This window comes from Stegodyphus dumicola, chromosome 1 (assembly GCF_044657685.1).
Source record: "Stegodyphus dumicola isolate Sdum_Otavi_A_Nest chromosome 1, ASM4465768v1".
Classification (NCBI taxonomy): domain Eukaryota; kingdom Metazoa; phylum Arthropoda; class Arachnida; order Araneae; family Eresidae; genus Stegodyphus; species Stegodyphus dumicola.
In genome coordinates this window covers 290,061,449-290,080,732 of record NC_140768.1, presented here as the reverse complement: position 1 = coordinate 290,080,732, position 19,284 = coordinate 290,061,449, and the positions used below count along the sequence as shown (strand labels likewise).

At 32.7% G+C, this 19,284-nt stretch overlaps 1 protein-coding gene across 6 annotated transcripts in view; it reads left to right on the top strand.

Annotated features, from left to right (window-relative positions):
* The window catches only part of sick (sickie), a 975,074-nt gene that overhangs the window by 816,784 nt on the left and 139,006 nt on the right, over nucleotides 1–19,284 (top strand). For all 6 annotated transcript variants that reach the window (XM_085808514.1, XM_085808521.1, XM_085808510.1 and 3 more), the window contains 2 exons: nucleotides 11,814–12,018; nucleotides 13,798–14,931. In XM_085808514.1, the coding sequence (XP_085664640.1) occupies nucleotides 11,814–12,018; nucleotides 13,798–14,931 (1,339 nt within the window). The remainder of the gene's footprint in view (nucleotides 1–11,813; nucleotides 12,019–13,797; nucleotides 14,932–19,284) is intronic.

Here is a 19,284-nt window from a genome sequence, read left to right as displayed (position 1 = left end):
TTCGATGCTAAATGTTAATCACAGATTTATTTTCAAAATCTTGGAATAAATATTGTCAAATGTCAAAACTAAATGCTAATGCTAAATGTCAAAACTAAATTATGGCTGAAAACTTTGTTCCTGATATTGTAAAGTTAGAATACTGGTGATTAAGATGTGACAGCATCAGTCTTGTTGAAATTACTTCGCGTACTTAAAGGACATTAAAAAATGTACAAGGTTTGATTGAAACGTTTTAAGACTGTGTGTGTTTCTGTTTCCCGATATTAGATGAGGGAAACATCTGTCGGCTGGACCTTTAATATTTGGTCATAACAGGTGGACCTTCAATATTGGGTCCAACGACTGGACCTTAATTATTGGGTCACAACGAGTGCCGGTTTATTTTATTGTTGCGGGTACGGAAGATGTTTGTATACAAGCAGCTTACTATACAAGCAGAGATGTGATTGAAGTTTTTGTATTATAATATGCATATTAAGAAGAGGCATTGAACCATGCTTCAATATTATAACGACAGAAGCCCTTCAAAGTGGTAATAGTGAATGCTTGACAAAGTACGTTCTTCTAAGTTCTGGCACTGTGATAACGAATATGAGTTTGCATGTCTATGGACATATTGTGTATAGTAGTAGGTAGGTAGGTGACTGAAGACGGGTACCCCTGGTGGTTACGTGAGGTAAACTGTGTATAGTGGTAATTATGTTAAACATCTTAACCATTTTTGTTAAGCCACGGGAAAGAAAGGATCAATCCATAAGCAGTGATTTTATTCAAGATTACTGCCGGTTGTATGATGCTGATGTGACATTATAAGAACGTCTGCAACTAAAATACGCTAGGCTGAATTTAATGACCTATAATTTCTAAGTGTTATCAACACTGAACAGTCAAATACGCACAAATAATTTTTCTTTAGGAAACGAAATAAAAATACCACCCGGCAATACTAAGGATGATAATTTTGATGATTTTGATGTCTCGAAAAGATGAATCTTTTAAATATGCTGTGAAAAGAATAATTTAGTGTAAAGCATTAAGATTTAGATACAGTGCCCGCAGAAACATCCGATTTTGAATACTAAAATCAGTATTTAAGATTTCAATTAATGACGTTAGTAAAGAACACACAAAAGTGAGGTGAAAAAACAAGAAAGATAAGGTTATTATTTTATCAGGCTAAGAAATTCTTGATGCAGTGAGAAACAGTAAAACAGTGCGAAAAGGAAATGAGGATGAAAAGATCTCATAAAAAGGTAAGCTTCTGAAAGTTCCGGAATGTATATGTAGATTGGAGTAATATATACGAGTTAAGAAATCGAATTCCGAATTAATGACATTCTAGTTTTGCGCAGTTTTTGCCGTATTATCTGAATAAATGTTTGTATGACTGTCAACGAAATGAATGTAACAGGTTTCTTCTAGCGCCGGGGATAAAAATCTAATACATATGTTTGATTATGGTTTTAATTAAACCACGATTTAGAAGCGCACCGCATGTCTTTCGTCTGAAATTTTTTAATTATCCATGTATCGGATTATCTTTGCAAACCCTTGCATTAATAAGCACAGATAATAATAATTGCAATGGCTGTAAAGGAAGTATAGCGTTCTTTCGATGTTATCGTAGTGTAGGTGCTAACACATCCAGCTGGTTCTGCAGTTCGAATAGCGATGAGGTGGTCCGCATTGAAACCTTTTGTATCATAATACTTAAAAGCAAAAGAAAGTACTCAGTGCATTGGCCAGCTTTCTCACTAGATTTCAACCCAACTCGGATGCTTTCAAACGCCGAACTGCAGATCATCAAATACCTGCCTGAACTTTCCAGAATCTGAATTGTGATTTTCAAAAAGAGTGAAGTGCAGTTTCATTGAACTTAATAGAACAATACGTACTTTCATAAGTTACATAAACTTAAGATGTGAAGTTTAATTTCTTTTAGAAGTGATTATACACCACATTAAAAAAAGATTTGTTCGAAAATAGGGGAGTTCAATGAGAATAATCAATGAGTAAAATCAATGAGAATTCTTCCGACTAGTAATTTTTTTTTCGGTTTCTTTCAAAAATAAACAGAATACAGGTTTAAAACTGTACTTTTATATATTATATTAATAGACAGTGATTTAAAACCATGAAAACAAAAAGTTCAAAAAAGAAAGTACTCAGTGCTTTTTTAATTTCCCATAAATTTTAAATTCACTAGTTTGAAATTAACAACTGGGCAGCATGGTAATTTAGGTTAAATAATGCTTGTATAAACTGTTTTAAATCATTTTTCAATGAGAGTTCAGTTTTATTTCGGTCAGTATGCTTTACTTTTAACAAGCAGTGTAGTTCCTACAGTAGCGTTCGTTTTAAAATGTGTCGGACTACAATTAGTAACCACTTCGATTTGCAGGCTGAGTTTTGACCCATACTCAACTGCACTTTAAGTGGAGGAGAATGTAAAGAATTGTCGTATTTCATCCATGCGAACACTCATGTAGTAGTTAAAACGTCCAGTTAGCAAATGGAAAGTCTATGTTTCGAAACCTGGCGAGGATGTAAGTGGATTTTTTTTATACACCGAAAACGTAATGAGTCTGTCTGTTTATGACGACTTAACATATTAGAAGATTCTGCACTTTTGTAAGCTTTTCGTAAGAGTATTATATGTGAGCTTGATGCTTTGGAAATTTTCTCATTAGAAACATAATTAAATGGATTCAATATTCATACACTGAGGAAAAAATGAATAAGCGTGTTTCCTGTTAACACAAATATTAAGTAGCAAATTATTTTAATACGTTTTTTAAGTTTTCTATTTGGCATATTAAGACGAATGTAATTTCTAATAGAAAGTTTTCAAGGCAAAATGAAAAAGGGGAAAAAACTTGTCTTTTATATTATTAACATATTAATTCTTGATGAGCATTCATGTATGCAATTAAAAATTATAATCTGACTGCAAATGAGCAATTACAAATGTTTTTAAATGAGATCATTTGTTTATAAAAGCTAGAAACAGAGAACAAAATAAAAACAAATGAATTTTCTGTTAAAACTGAAGTAAGCAAACAAAACAAAATTTACATATACTTATTTTCTTTTTCTCTTTCAACCAGTTATATATCCTTAAAATAGAGTATTAGAAGAAGAGAAAAGTAAACAAAATGCTCTCCAATTATAGTTGCAATATACATCAGTAACGACCGTCTTTAATGAAAAAAGTACACTAGCAAGGGTATATCCATCAACGTTATTAGCGAGAATCAAGAGTTATTCCGTTTCTAGACATAGCCAATTAAGTTCCGCTTAATATCTTAGAAATGGGCAAAGCTACCAAGAGCTTTCTAGATCTCATCCCACGTGAACTGTTGGCAAGGCGTCAAAAACATATTGGTTAAATTGTATGGATTTAAGTTTTTATTCTGTCATTTACTACTTTCATTTCTTTTGAGTCATCAAAGTCATGAGTTTCTGTTTCAGTCACATTATAAAATTAAAAAGTTAATTATTATTAACAATTATTATTAATAAAGCTATTAATTAAAAAGTCTTGGTCAAACATCCTATACTTAAACAGTTTATACTCTCAGATAGTTATCACAAAACGTCCATTGGATCTTTTAATCTCAAAGCGGATTGGTTCTTTGTAATGTACTGGTCCAACTGTACTGTACTGTAATATCCAACTCATGCATGGTTGCTTATAGCACTCTCCAAGATTAAAACTTGTGTGGTAAAGTTTTCGTATGTAACAACCATTATAAAACTGAATTTCGCTTAGTGTTTTACTTTATAAGGTTAAGGTATTTTCTACCTCCTTCCAGCATGCTTTCGTGTCTTAACGGTAGCATACTCGGCGCATATTCATAGGTCCATAGCATAGAGGTTTAGATTCGACTCCCAGCGAGGGCATTGCTCATTTCTCATGTCTCGTGCTTCAAAAAGCCTAATGACTCTACAGTGTCCACCGAACTAAAAAGTGGTGAACAGTAATTCTTCACCACCAGGATTTGCGAATGGGTCCCCTAATCCCGAGTCGCCCTTTAAAAGGGGGAGAATGTAATTTCTCCCTCCTTCCAGCATGCCTTCGTGGTAGCACACTCCACGTATTTGAGAAGTCCAGGTTCGACTTCTTCAAAAATCCTAATAACTCCACAAAGTTTATTTTGGTTAACACGTTAGTTTCTTGTATTAAATCGTTCTTGCACTTCTACTTTCTATCTGCTCTACGAGAAATGGAGTGGATTATTCCATTATGGCAAAGCACACGAGGTCTATCTGCCTAAAGGGAATGATACCTTCGTGGAGGACTTTCTAAGGGAAATTGGCTCGTATACATGTTACACATGGTAAAAACCCCGAAAACACCCATGCAGGCAGCCCGTTCGCAGGATTTGAACCTCAGACCGAACTACCAGTGTTCAGCGTCTTTACCGCTCGGCCGCTGGTGGGCCTCTACGAGAAATGTAAATTAAGTAAGTTTAAATAACGAGGGAGAATCTAAGAAAAGAAAACTGATAAACCAGGAACGCTAGCTCTCAAATTTTATCTCCCATAGTGCAGCACTGACTATCAAAGAGTATTGACTTTTGATTGTACTAGTTGTATTAGAAAGTACGTTATTCTTAGCCTCTGGTTTGGTATTTTTCTATTTACTTTTGACTTTTGATTGTATTTGACAAAGAGTATTGACTCTTTATTGTAGTTGTATTAGAAAGTACGTTAGCTTAACAATAAAGTTCTTAGCCTCAGGTATGGTATTTGTTTTCTATTTACTTTTGACTTTTGATTGTATTTGTGTTAGAAAGTGCATAAGCTTCTGATTTGGTCTTTGTTTTGTAAATGCCTGAAATACTTTTTCATTATCAGATCATATAAAATAGTGTTAAGTTTCGTTTTTGTCCAGTTACAAATAAATATAAGCTTCTGATTTGGTCTTTGTTTTGTAAATGCCTGAAATACTTTTTCATTATCAGATCATATAAAATAGTGTTAAGTTTCGTTTTTGTCCAGTTACAAATAAATATAAGCTTCTGATTTGGTCTTTGTTTTGTAAATGCCTGAAATACTTTTTCATTATCAGATCATATAAAATAGTGTTAAGTTTCGTTTTTGTCCAGTTACAAATAAATATTGTGAGTTGTAATTATCTTTTTTTATTAGATTCTAAACTAAAAACGGGACGACAATTCGGTTTGCAGTGTAGGAAGTTTACTCATTGTTTAGAGTTCTTCTTAATAAACATGTCATTCAGGCTACTGGTATTATCGAACCGTATTTCCACCTGAAACAGACGAGATTCTTCCTGTCGTATTTGCGATTGTAATTTAAGAAATAGATCTCTCCTTCTAATGTCTAAATGGTATCGGGGATCCTTTATTTTCGCTATCAAACACTTAGATAAAATTCGATTAAGATAAAAGCTTATATCTTGTCTTTCTGCTTGCTGAGTGGGTTATTACTCCTTTCATTCCACTCTACACAAATATCATTTCCTCCTGCCCATACTCCAGAAAATAATTACTCTTTCCAGGAGTTTGGAGTTGTCTCCCCCCACCTCGTGAGGGTATCCGCAATATTCCATAGGCGTGGTCGAATATGTCCTTGATTGATGTGCGACGTCGCAGCTCTGGAACGCTCGTCCCACCCGTATTCTTGCAAATTAAATTATGGATGAAAACTCCGCGTAAAACGCGAAATTCACTTCATTTTCACACGTGTCATGAATTATTAAAATGTTCGTCTTTTCTCGAGTTCTCTTCTCCGTAGCGAGATGGCGTTTATTAAAAGAACAGGGAATGAAACGCTTTTCCAATTAAATAGTAATAATCTATCGATTTTTAAGCATGTTTAAAATTCATTGATCAACATAAAAGGTTAGACATTTTGTATTTTCTTTTAAATTTAAAAATTGTTTGTGATTTAAAAGTCTTATGCGAGAATTTTTGTATTAGCTTTACAGTTTCTTTCGATTTTCTCATGCATAATATTTACAATAATGTTGTTATTTAAAATTTAAAAAATCTTTTAAATTCTGTATAAAATTATTTTAAAATGGGTGAATTATTTACAAACGTTTCTACTTAAATTAATATTTAAAATTTTCTTAAATAGGGAAAATGCAAGATTTCATGAAGTGTTGCCGAACATTTGTACCATTTGTTTTAAGAAGGTATTCGGTTGGCAAGAAAGTAATTGCGGTTTGCACAAAATAGATAGCGTTATGTTCGTTTGTTATTCTTTTGTCAATCTTAGTTCCTTCCCCTCTAAGGTTTGGTAGCTGACACTTTTAGGTTGCTATAGAAATAATTTCCGTGTATTTTTGTTTACAATTTTTAATTTACGGTCAGTTTCTACATGGGGTGCAAAAATAAATATTTTCCACATATTAGATTTTTTTTTAATTTTCATAAAAGCAAGAAATCGTCTGAGGCTCACAAAGAGATATGTGAAATTTGTTATGTTGATTGCTTAAAAAAACGCGTGCATCAGAATTGGTTTAAAACTTCCGTTACGAAGATTTTTCACTTGAAGATGACCAACGTTCTAGCCGATATTCTGAAGTTGATAAAATTTAAAATTAAATGGTAAAATTAAATCCATAATCGAAGCTATTGTTATATAACTGTGTAAGATATTCAAAAAAAGGTAAAATGCATCACACAAAACAACTGAAAATCATATAAGATGTCTTAGACTCGTTAAGAAGTTCGATATTTGGGTTCCGCATGAACTGAAAGAAATTCACTTAACGCAGCGTATCAATATTTGCGATACGCATTTCAATCAAAATGCAGTCGAATCTTTTTTGAAACAAATTATCACTGGGGATGAAAAATGGATCGTCTGCAGTAATATTAATCGAAGAAGATCATGATCCAAGCATGATGTATCAGCACAAATTATATCGAAAGCTAAATTGCATCCGATAAAGTTCATGCTGTCAATTTGGCGGGATTATAGAGATGTTGTATATTTTGAGCTGCTTCCAAGGTACCAAACGATCAACTCATGAGTTTACTGCCAACAGCTTATGAAAATGAAGGATGCAACTATAGAGAAAAGGTTAGAATTGGCAACTTGCAAAGGAATCATGTGCCTCACACATCCTTAACTCGTACGAAATTACTGGAGTTTGGTTGGGAAGGGATGTCGCATCCTCAATATAGCCCTGACCTTGCACCATCAGATTATCATTAACTTCACAAAACGTCTTAAGTGGTAAAAATTTCAGTAATAACGTTGATCTCAAATTACACTTTGTTAAGCTCTTTGCTGATAAAGACCAGAAGTTCTCTGAGCACAAAATCGTGAAGTTAAAGAAAGATGGCAAAAGGTCATCAAACAGAATGACTGTTTAAAGTTCATTTTGGGGCGGGGAGGAACTAAGTTTTATTTCTCACTAAAAAACTGATATTACTTTCTTGCCAACCCGATAGTTATACCAGATCGGAACCATGTGCTGTAATTTTGAGATTTAGGCTATTTCGGTAAATAATCGGAGTCTTAACAATGATTCGACTAGCCCATATCGTAAGTTTTGTACGAGAAGAACGGATTAGTTTACGGATGTGCCTTTCGAACTTTCTGTTTTGATGCAATAGAATTCTAGTCTTTATTAATTTGGAGTGCTTGAAAGAGACCAGATTTCACCTTAATGTGATTATCGTTTAACTAAAAACGCAAGAGGTACATTGCTTGTATTAAACTGATGAAAGAATTAAGTGAAACATAATAATTAATTTTTCGGTGCGCTCAAAATACTTCTTCCAACACTAACTCAAAACAGCTGCCTTCTGTCTGCTAGCACAAGAATCACAAAATTCATAGCCTTATTTAATACTCTGTAGTTTCTGGGTACAATACACCACATCCGTTCTCAACGCGCAGCATTTCGGACATTTAATATAATTTACATTTCTATGTTTGTCACGCAAATGGTATGCAGCGCGCGAGATTGAGTTGTTGAGGTATTGCTCTTTCTAACCTTTGCCGTCAGTGGCTGGGCAGTGTACTGGTTTATTAATGACATTCGGCCGAAGATTTCTGACAGCCGAACGGACGATATTAAATATTCCGCTGTCATTCCATGGTATGTGGATAGCAGACGAGATTGAGGATGAAGAGAAAGAACTCGCATCCATAACCGTCACTGCGAGTCATGATGTAGTATTTCCTTGACGGATGAGGAAAAATGGTGTAAACTATTTATCTAGCTTTAGCTTTCGATTGAACTTTTTCCATTTGTTTTGTGAAGAGCTCCTACCTTTTTTCTTCTTATCCTCTTGCGAGATTTTTAGGACTATTTATATTAAATGGAAAGAATTTTTCAAAAAGAGAGCACAGCTAAATATCTTCTGAATAGTTGGTCGTTAACATACGGTTCTTTTTCAAGAAACTAATCAAATAAGTTAGGCTTTCAGTTAATGATAACTTTGGTCGTATTATTAAAAGTATAAAATTTAAATTTCCTTTTGATATACTAATGAAGATAATTGTTAATGAGGAAAATATGTCCTATATCCAAATAACTCGAACATAAAAACGTTTATCCTCCTGAGATGAAAATTATCCGAAATATTATAAATACTTTTTCTCGGACGGAATGGAAATATTTTTACTTGCATACAAATTTTTGAAATCAGATTTCTAAATATGATTTTCATATTAAAAATTTATAAATAGATGTATGCAAATATATAACTGTTGATTTATTAAGATAATATGGGAACTGATGTCAAATCACAGGGAAGAGGAATAACTGATACTGTAGTTAACAGAAAAATGCTGTTAACAATCATTGAATCTACAGAACGAATTCATTTGGTTACGTAAATCAGATCAGCGTTGAAAGCGCAAAAAAAAAAAAAAAAAAAAACTGTGCACATAAATAAATGCCCTTTTTAAAAGTGAATATTTAATTGCACTTTTTACTTTATCTTTTAATATTTGCATGATGTCTGTTTTGCAGGGTCACTGTAATAAATTTAAGGCTGTTGTTGTTGTTTCAGAAAATATAATCAGCATTAAAAAAAAACTGCATAACGTAATTCGATGACAGTAATACATAAAATTTAAATCACACTGAATCTGCATAGTGTAAAACAAAAATCCTTTTCCCATGTTATTCCTCTGGGAGAAAATATGGAAAAGTATCTCAGTAACTTCCAGATCCATTCACATGAAGTTTCACATGCATACTGTATAGCAGACGAACAAACTCTGGTCCTGTATTGTTTTATATAGTTTATTTGAGGAGAAATTTGCTACTATAGCGAAAGCCTGGAAACTGGCTGTGCAGTATGAAAGGATAGAAAATTCACTGGGCTTTCCGGATCAGCCAAATAGCTAAATAGTGGACGAAACACTTAAAAATATATATATATAATAATAACAGTTAATGTGTTATTATTAATTTATTGCAATATATATTTTATAATTATATTAATACGTTACTGCTGTTAATTTAATTATCAATAATATTTATCCAGCTGAACACCTTCAAGTTAAATGTTACTGTGAATGATTAACACAAGAGCAAAGAAAAACAAAATTATTCGATGACTCATCCTGGAAGAGACAATGACCTTCGTATAATAACAGAGGTGAATAGAAGAGAGGGAAAAATAAAATTAAAAAAAAGGAGGACGAATGACACAATAATTACGAGGAATACTATGATATTGATCCATTTTTTATCGTTTATCACAACATCTGAGTACTTAACCTCGAAACGAAAGTCAATAAAAGAAAAAACTAACATCTGAGGAGCCGAAGAACAAAGCGAGAAGGATTAACAAAACAAAATGTGCTTAAGACCTCCGCAACAGACCTTCTTTTTTTGTCATGCAAGTGGGAAAGACAGGCATTCGGTTATGAGTTTTATTTTATGCATACATCCCCTGCCTTCGCGTAGAAAGACTTTCGTTCTTATTATTATTTCTTTTCGGAAAAAAAGAATTTTAAAAGGCAACTTTCTGTCTGCCAATAAATTTTAAGATATAGAAAAGATATGTAATCTAATTATTGTAGCGTGAAAACGGAAAAATTTTGACAAGCCAAGGCGAGGGAGATATTAACTTTATTAATGAGGCCATCACTTAAAAATATAATTGAAATGAAATGAAGAGACGGGTGGCCCTTTTTTACAAAATTCAACTGGCATTTTATGTAGGGCTGTAAATAAACTGTCTATGTACACCGCTATCAAAAAGAAATTCTTTCTTTAAAAACAAATTGAAATAATTAAGTATTTTAAAACTACAGTCCATGCTTGTGGCAATGACCGCTCATTATAGCTTTCATTCCATTACAACGGCTGGTGCAAAAAGATCCCAGCTCATGAGACTATATGAAATTTTTTTCCTTTAGAACGCGAGGAATTCATATAACGAACATTAATTGCATAATTCAAGATTTATTTTTTTGAATATTTATTAATCTTGTAATTTTGAAGGTAATAGCAGTAATGTGTAGCTTTGTTTTATGCACATCTGGATGCTATCGAATACTTATTATGCGTAAAAACCGTTGAAGTTTTATTTAAAAAGATGTTTAATTCAAATTTTAATACTTTTTTTTCTTTTTCGTACGAAGTAAAGGAATTATTGTAAGCATGAAAAATTCCGGGTAAAATGAAAAATTCCGGGCTTCATATTTCAACGAAAATATTTATTTTGGCCGCTATCGAACGCGATTTAACGATGTTTTTGCGTGACATCTGTATGTAAGGATAGAATAAGGTTTCTTTCTTCCCAAACGAATTAAAAAACTGATTTAAAATGGATTCAGAAGAGATTTTTTTCGTGGTGTTTGTACGTACGTACTTATCTCGCATTACTCAAAAACGAGTAGCCTCAGAACGTTGAAATTTTGTATATAGGACTGCTATGACATGCACCTCCCGTTTTGGTTGCAATCGGCCGCAGCAAAAGTATATAGTATATACATACTTCCTATACTGCTCGGCTCAGGGCGCTCAACATTTTATTCTTATATGTCGGTAAATTGTACATTTTTTGCTTTAAAAATGATTGAATTATATTGTTCTTATCTTCCGGTGCTTAAAGTTTTTATGCCTTTAGTTAATCTGCATGCAATAGTTCTAGAATTATCAACAATTTAAAAGTTGTTTAAGTGCGGCTAAGCCTAATCTTTTTTAGCCATAGCAACCATATTTGTTTACATTTGAAATTTAGCAGAATAGTGAATTAAGTCTTTGTGCACCTTCAGTGGTTTTTTGCCGAGTGGGACCAGCACGAAACTTATTTTTGTGCACCAAAAAAAAAAAAAAAAAAAAAAAAAAAAAAAAAAAAAAAAAATCTGCCTCTTGCCTGCTGGCGAATTGCTTGTTTTTGCGTAAAACTGTAATTTTAATTGTAAAAATTGTTTTTTCAATTGTTTTAACTGTATTTGACGTTTTATGTTTTTCTATATCTTTCCATTTTCAATGAAGATATTTGAGTTTTTATGTAGTTTTGCCTTGTCGCAAAGCGAGAACTGAATTCAAGTTTAAATGAAATGCAGCAAAAAATGCCTATAATTTAATAGGCCGTGCTAGGAAATTATGTGGTGTCCGCATCAAATTTTTAAATACATAATCTAGGAACTATTTATCGAAATTTTACCCAAAGCAGTAATGTTAACTACGTTAATAAGCTGGAGGAAAAGTACCGAGCTCTTTAAAAGTCTTAAGATGAATTGGAGCTTTTAATACGTTAAATGTATTCTTATTTTGTTGAAAGAACAATTTTTTCTAAAAAATTTTAAGCTTTTCTTTAATGGTTCTCTAAAAAATGATTTATGTTTGTTTTTTACAGTTTTGATGACAGTAGTTCCGTGAGTAGCGGCGTGAGTGACACTTTTCCAGAGCTGAGCACCGACGACAACTTGACCGGCTCATCAGTAAGTTCAGACAACAACGTCTACGGAAGTCTAAAGAGGAATCAGAAACTGAGTACTAGTCATTCCAAGACGGCTTCTTCCGTTCCAAACACGGCGTCCAACTCGGACAAAAGCCGAAAGGTATGTTTTGCTATCCTGGTCGAAAACTGCCAAATCCGAGAATTTAGAAAGCACTGCTTCTATGGCTAGGTTGTAACAGCTCAGAAATTTTTTTAATTAGTCTGGTATTAAGCTGAAATCTGATTGCAATTTTTGATTTTGTTTATTGGTTTCGGATTTAATTTAAAGCTTATATTTTCGGTGCATTATGTATATTTTGATAAATTCTGATTCTCCATGAAATTCTTTGTAAATTCAAAGTCTGAATATTAAAAATTCGTGTATTCTAATATAGGTATTTGCTAGCTCCAATTTTGCGTATTAAAGATGATTGAGGAAATAAGTTTTTACCTCAATCATCTTTGAAGTACGTAACATAACTTGAGTTTGCGTGTTAAAAGTGATTGAGGCAGCGGTTTTCAGACTTATTCTACTAAACTGTGGGCTTCCGTGCAGTTTCTGTAGAAGTTCCACAAGTCAAAGCAAAAATTCGAAAGAATTTTTAGATACCATGTTGATTGCAAATATAAACATCTGAAAAAATTAATTAATTAATGCTTTTTTATTTTTCTTGTTATTGTTACTTAAAATGAATTAGGTCTGATTTAATAAGCAAAATTACCGATTTTTTCTTTTCCTTTTTCATGTAAAATATATACAGCAGGGATATATTTTCATTTTTTGTAACTTTTTTTTTCTGAGAGTGAGAGGAGCTTTAAAAAGTAATGTGATATGGACTAAAACCCATCAGGGTAATATGTAAAATACTCCTATATACGGAAACAAAATTCACATTAATATTTTTACCTGTAAATAGATTTATGAACATGAATACCCACCAAACCTGTTAATATTTTTACTTTCAATGAAAGAAGCATAGCTTTAACTGCAATCTTTAAATTAGCTCTTCTTTTATCGTGACAGTTTTATTTCACAGTCTTAGCATTTTTAATTAATGTGCTAGTAGCAAAATTATATTAACATTTTTATTAGATTTTTTTACCCAATTTGATTTGCTTGCCTTCGGAAAATTAGAGCAGGAATTAAAAGAATGATTATAAACTACACAATACCATCAAAGAACTTTAAAAAGTGTTAATTATAATCATTTTAATTTTCAGTAATATTTAATTTTAATTGGATTGCAATATTGGTAGTATTTACAGCAATATTTGGTAGTATTTGATTTGCAATAAATATTTTTAAATTTAAGAAACTGAAAATTTCACTTTTTCTTTTAAATTTGCTAATTTTAATGCTATGAAAATGTGTCAGTGTGTATCTGCTATGCATTGTCGATTTGAAAGCCATAGTATAAGCAGCTGAGTTATAATTTGCTTATAATGGTGAGTGAAATATTTAATCAAAATTTAAATTTTACGTTATATGTAAATACACTTATCTACCTTTTCACATCGTAAAGTTCTGCACGACTTAATATCAACTGTCTTGGTTCAGGTTATCTTAAATTTCTAATTTCATGTTATGAGGAATGAGGCTTGGCTTGGTTCTAATACTTTCCGACGTGATACTAAAATTCTGTTTCAATATACAATTAATTCACTTTCCTTTTTGCGTTACTATGCAATTTTACTTTCAAATAAGAAAGTGATCAGTTATGATAATGTTTATCACACTTACCAGGATCGGTAGTATATGTACTGATTTCGAAACCAATTAATTTCCCTTAATATTATATTTTGCTTGATTTTTGCTTAAAATATTAATTATTTATTTCTCTCATTTTTTTTAATATTCTGACTGATTGTTTTACTGCAATATCTTCTTAAATATTTTTAGGCTGGAGAAGAGCAGCCCGCCATCGGTCCGGGTGGTTCGAAATCAAAACAGGCACATGTGAAGAAAACTGACAGTTCCATGCAGACTGAGACTAGTGCATTCCATCATGTTTCATCGTCATCCTGGAAAAAATACCTTCTACAGCAACAACAGCAGCAACAAGATGTCCAGTCTGTCAAATCGGACAAAAGCAGCAAGAAATCTGTCAAGAACCCTGAATCAAAGAAGGGCGGCAATCCGGATTCGCACCGGTCCAAACACAAACTTGCTGTCGTACCGGATAGGCATCCGGATTATGACACGTCCAGTAAGTGCCAACAGCAGCTAAAGCAGTCCTCCTCGAAAGGTGGCAGCTGTGAATCTCTGGAACCTGCGGGCAGCAGTTGTAGCGGCAGCCGCAAGACTTCTCGCTCTTCCTCCGCTGCGGTTTCCACGGCAACCGGAGCAGCCCCAGCCGCCCCACCCTATGGCAAGAGAGCGCCTAGTACCAGTAATGCTTACAACGGTAACGGCGGCAAACAACAAGGTAGCAATAACCGTTCCTCCGCGCCATCGTCCTCCTGTGCCAGTAATAGCAAGAAGGGCGCGGATGAGAAAATCGGCGATATAGAGCGCGCCCCTGCCGATGAAATGTCGCAGTGCTACGCCGGTACAGAGCGCCGCCCCGCGGTCGATCACCATCACCCGCCAGCATCGCGCAAGGGCGGCAGCAAAGTCAAAGTCTGCGGCAGCACGCAGACCAACACCAGCGACCTGTATAGCCCCGCGGTGCACTCCGACAGCGAGTACAGCTCGCTGGGGCGGAAGTATCCGCCCCCGCCCCCCAAACAGTACTTTATGACCACCCCGGGCCCTGGCACAGGACTAAAAGAACGAGTGTATGGCAGCAGGTCTATACTGAACGGGTCACCTACACCCCTTTCTGACTACATGATGCTGGGGAGTAGAGCTCCCCGGCTTTCCGCCCCCCTAAGAGATATGGATAATTATGCCACATTAGAGCACGGCCCTTACTCGTGGATGAGGCATAGTCCCAGCTGTGGCACTTCCGTAACGGGGGGCAGGGGTGGGACATTGACCGAAGCGGACAGCATGGAGTCATTGTCATCCACGTCTTCCAGCATACACGCACAGGTGAGAATCTGCACGCTTCCATATTTACCTTTCCATTTGCATGAATTTCTCTCTGATGCGTTTGATCTGCCTATTTGCTTGTGTCATGATATTGTTGTAGATCTATGATATCAATATATGTTAAAGCTACTCCGTTTCTTTCTAAATACCTTATGTATTCTTAAAGAAACATTCACTATGCTAGCAGTTCTGTTATTTGTATGAAGAATACATCAGTAGTCAAAACATATTGCCTTTTGATATTTCGTGTAATAAACAATTAACTCTATATTTTTAGTTTAAGCGTTTATCTAATGGAAGCATTAAAACAAGCAAAAGTTTTTTTTAAAAAATTCTGTCTTTAACAAAAGTTATTGTGGGTAATATTTCGTTAAATTGTGTAATGAACAATTAATTGCATATTCTTGTTTAATATAAAGTACACTTTACTTCATAATGCTTAAATACTTAGCATGATGAAACTGCTTAAATACGGTATATAGGTAATGAATTATTAATTTTTGTAAATATTTAACTGAGCTGATATTTTTCCCTTCCACTGAAACCACTGATTTAAATTTCTTTGAGTTAATCTATGGCTATAAAATGCGAGTATTCCGTAAAATTTAATGAAGTGCGAGTTATAATTCATAGTCATCTTGAAGTAGTTTAAATTTTCGTAATATTCCGTATAAAACAAGATAACATTTTTTTCGAAATTTTTATTTGTAACTGATAAAATTGATTCCTCAAAATCCTCTTCAGTTTTTGAATATGCTGTTAAGTATGCACTAGATATCTCTTTCAAAGAAATCCACATTTTTCCATAAATCAGCATTTCTGAAATTTTCAATGCTGAAAAAGCATTTGAAATATTTTTCAGGTTGCGTAGAGAAAGCTGCTTTAAAATAAGTGTTTACAGGTAGCGATACCTTAATTTGTGTAGATGTAATAATATAACAGTCATTGGCAGTAATATTTTGAACAGAATGTCTTTTTAATGAATGATTTATTTTACATGATATGTTAACTTATTCTTTTTTTAAATAATGCATTTTGAGTCAGTTCAGTACAGAATAAATGAGCAATTCTAATCGAAAGGTTGATTAATTTTCACACTGAAATTAGTAACTATTCAGTTCATAAATAAAATATATTTAAAAGAGATTTCGAATTGACACCTTTTAATTAAGTGAATTAAGGAAAAATGTTTTCTGATATCACAACATGTTTAGTCGAATATGACTAAAATTAAAATCATGTGTTGCAAGCAGTGATGAAATTTAAATCAAACTTGTCAAGCGGATATTTAAAAATGAATTAAATGCTACCAGTCTTTTATGTGCTATATCGCTGCTATCATTTCTAATTATTTTAAATTTCCAAATACGTTCAAGTCCAAATGCTTTGTGATGGGCATACCAGGATTTTATTTTCAGTTGTATGTGAGGAAAAAATGTTGTCACAGCTTTAAATTTTTTTAAACTTTTTCTGCAATTATTTAAAAATCATATATTTTATTTTATACTTTTTAATTCATAAAGGGGAAATAATACAAAAATTTACTACTTTTGAATGTTAAAAATGTATTACTTCTAATCAGCATACGAAAGAAACACACGACGGAGCTTCCTTTTCAAAGATCTTCCGATCTATCCGATGATATAAGATTACACTCATTTAAATTTCTCTTTGACAATTTTAATTTAAATTCCATTACATTATAAGTAATCCATCCGTAGATTTTGATCCGAAAAAAACTTCATTTCGAAAATTATTGTCCGATCTATCCGATAATGTAAAAATCGAAATTCTGGATCGTTAAGCAAGGGCATGTGCAAAACATGTATGAAAGGTCGCTTGAAAATTAAAATAGTCTGTACTGAATAAGTGATTGTATTGTTTGTCGTCACAAATACATATGTGTAAAAAATGTGAAGAAATTCGATGCAATAGAAGAGGTTTTGAAAATTTTAAAAACTTTCCAAAATAAAGAAAGACAGAAACCAATTTAAATAAAATCATGTAAAAACTATCGTATCGCCCTGAACTGAACTGAATACTGAAACGTAATGTGGATATCTAAAAATGTTCTTTCAGCTTTTGAATTGTCTTATTAATTTAAAATATGATTATCGGAATTTTTATACTTAAAATTTTAATAAAGGGATTGCTGCAACTGAAAGCACATATTCAAATCTTTGTAAAAGATTTGCTGTAAAATTTTAAAAACTTTCCAAAATAAAGAAAGACAGAAACCAATTTAAATAAAATCATGTAAAAACTATTGTATCGCCCTGAACTGAACTGAACACTGAAACGTAATATGGATATCTAAAAATGTTCTTGCAGCTTTTGAATTGCCTTATTAATTTAAAATATGATTATCGGAATTTTTATACTTAAAATTTTAATAAAGGGATTGCTGCAACTGAAAGCACATATTCAAATCTTTGTAAAAGATTTGCTGTAAAATGCCTTCTAAGAAAAACGGTTTTAATACCTTTGCTACAAATTAGAATAATGCACAGTTATTATTAGAATATAACTATTAGAATAATAACTATGAGAATCCTCTTAAGAAAAATGGTTTTAATACCTTTGTTACAAATTAGAATAACCCACAGCAAAGCATTATTTTCCAAAATTCTTAAATTTCCTTAAATATTACAACATATGCTACTCGAATTAATCTAATACTATATGGGATATTTATGTTTTAGTCATAAACTGGGAACTTCATAATGTACCAATCAGTTGCTGAATTTCTGCTTACATGCTGTGGGCGGTTACTAATCGATCAAAGACACTTAAGAGTTAACATGGCCCATTCATCATGTATACCTTTATATAGATCGATTTATCATAAAGTTCAAGAAGAGAATTACATGGGAAGTTAAATGCGATTGTAAAAAAATTTCCTTTGCTATTAGATTTGTTGAAATCCATAATTAATGCATCATACACTTGCACCAATTTACACGTGGTATTGCGAATCATTTTTTATATTTTTTAAATCATAAAATATATTAAATTTGAAAATATATGTTGTTAAAATATTTATTTTAGATGCAAACGCAAAATACACGTTTTTTAATATACATACCGTAGAACTGCCGCATTAAACTTCAGATTTGTGTAATTAATTATTCATATTTTTCTTTTGTTATTTTTAAACGACAGAATTAAAATTTATTTGTCGTAAAGAATAAGCTTTTTAAAATGTTTTTCGTGACTTAATGTAGATGGCTTTGCGATCTGAAGACTGGTAGCAAATGCTGGAATAATAGTAGAATTATAGTAGATATATGTGTTATATATGTCTTACTTAAACAGTTCATTGTTTTATTGGTATCTTTTACGCTATAATGACATGAGAACTATTAAAAATCGTTTTTTAAAAATGAAATGCAAACTTGCGATATCACTCGACCAGTTTTTTTTTTTTTTTTACTAAACGACGAAAATAAAGTTGCAGATCTGTCTGCATAAAGTTTCAATATAATTCCCAGAAAACATAGATAGTCAAAAGGGGGGGGAAGCGAATAAAAAAGATTATAAAGAAAAAAAAATCTGAGTTCTTTTTCTAAAGTGATCACCCATTGTTTCATATTATTTTGGTCTTTTGTAGAAGTGGTCGTCTTAGAGGAATATGGATATTGTTCTCAGAAATACTGGTCACCTTCAGGGGTGGTTTCCAGAAGAGAATTCACTTGTCCATGCTCATATTAATGAAAGCATCTAATTTGCTTCACTGCTTATGTCATATGTATACAAAGAAACTAGTTTTACAGGATCTACGTAATACTTGGCGTTGTAAAAATAAGAATGTAGTACCAAGTGTGTCCAGAGTGTTTTCTAAATACCAGGAAGGTTTCGTATAGCTAATCTGTACCCGAAATTTATTTTGTTTTCCTAATTCGCAGGCTTATATATAACTGAAAATTTTTTTATTAATTCGCAGGTTCGGCGGTGAAAATTAATTAAGCAGATTAATTATTAGATTATTATTAATTTAACGGATTAAATTAATTAAACACAGAGTAACCTAGAAGTCTATGTTTTCGCCTGTCAAATTAGTCAGATTTGTAATATAGAATCATTAGCATGTAATTACTTTCATGATGGGTTATTTGTCTAAACACATTGTTTACAACCTGCAATTTTTAAATATTTTGTTCTGTCCTGAACGTAAATTTTCAGAAGTGTTGCTAATAAATGAGATCTATAAGTATTAATGAAAAACAGTGATTTTTTATATTTTCTTAGCTTGAATAAATAGCCTTAAGTTAACTAGGCTGTGTAACTAGGTTAACTAGGCCTTTATGCTAACTAGGTTTTAACTTAACTAGACTTAAAAGCTGTTAAAATTTT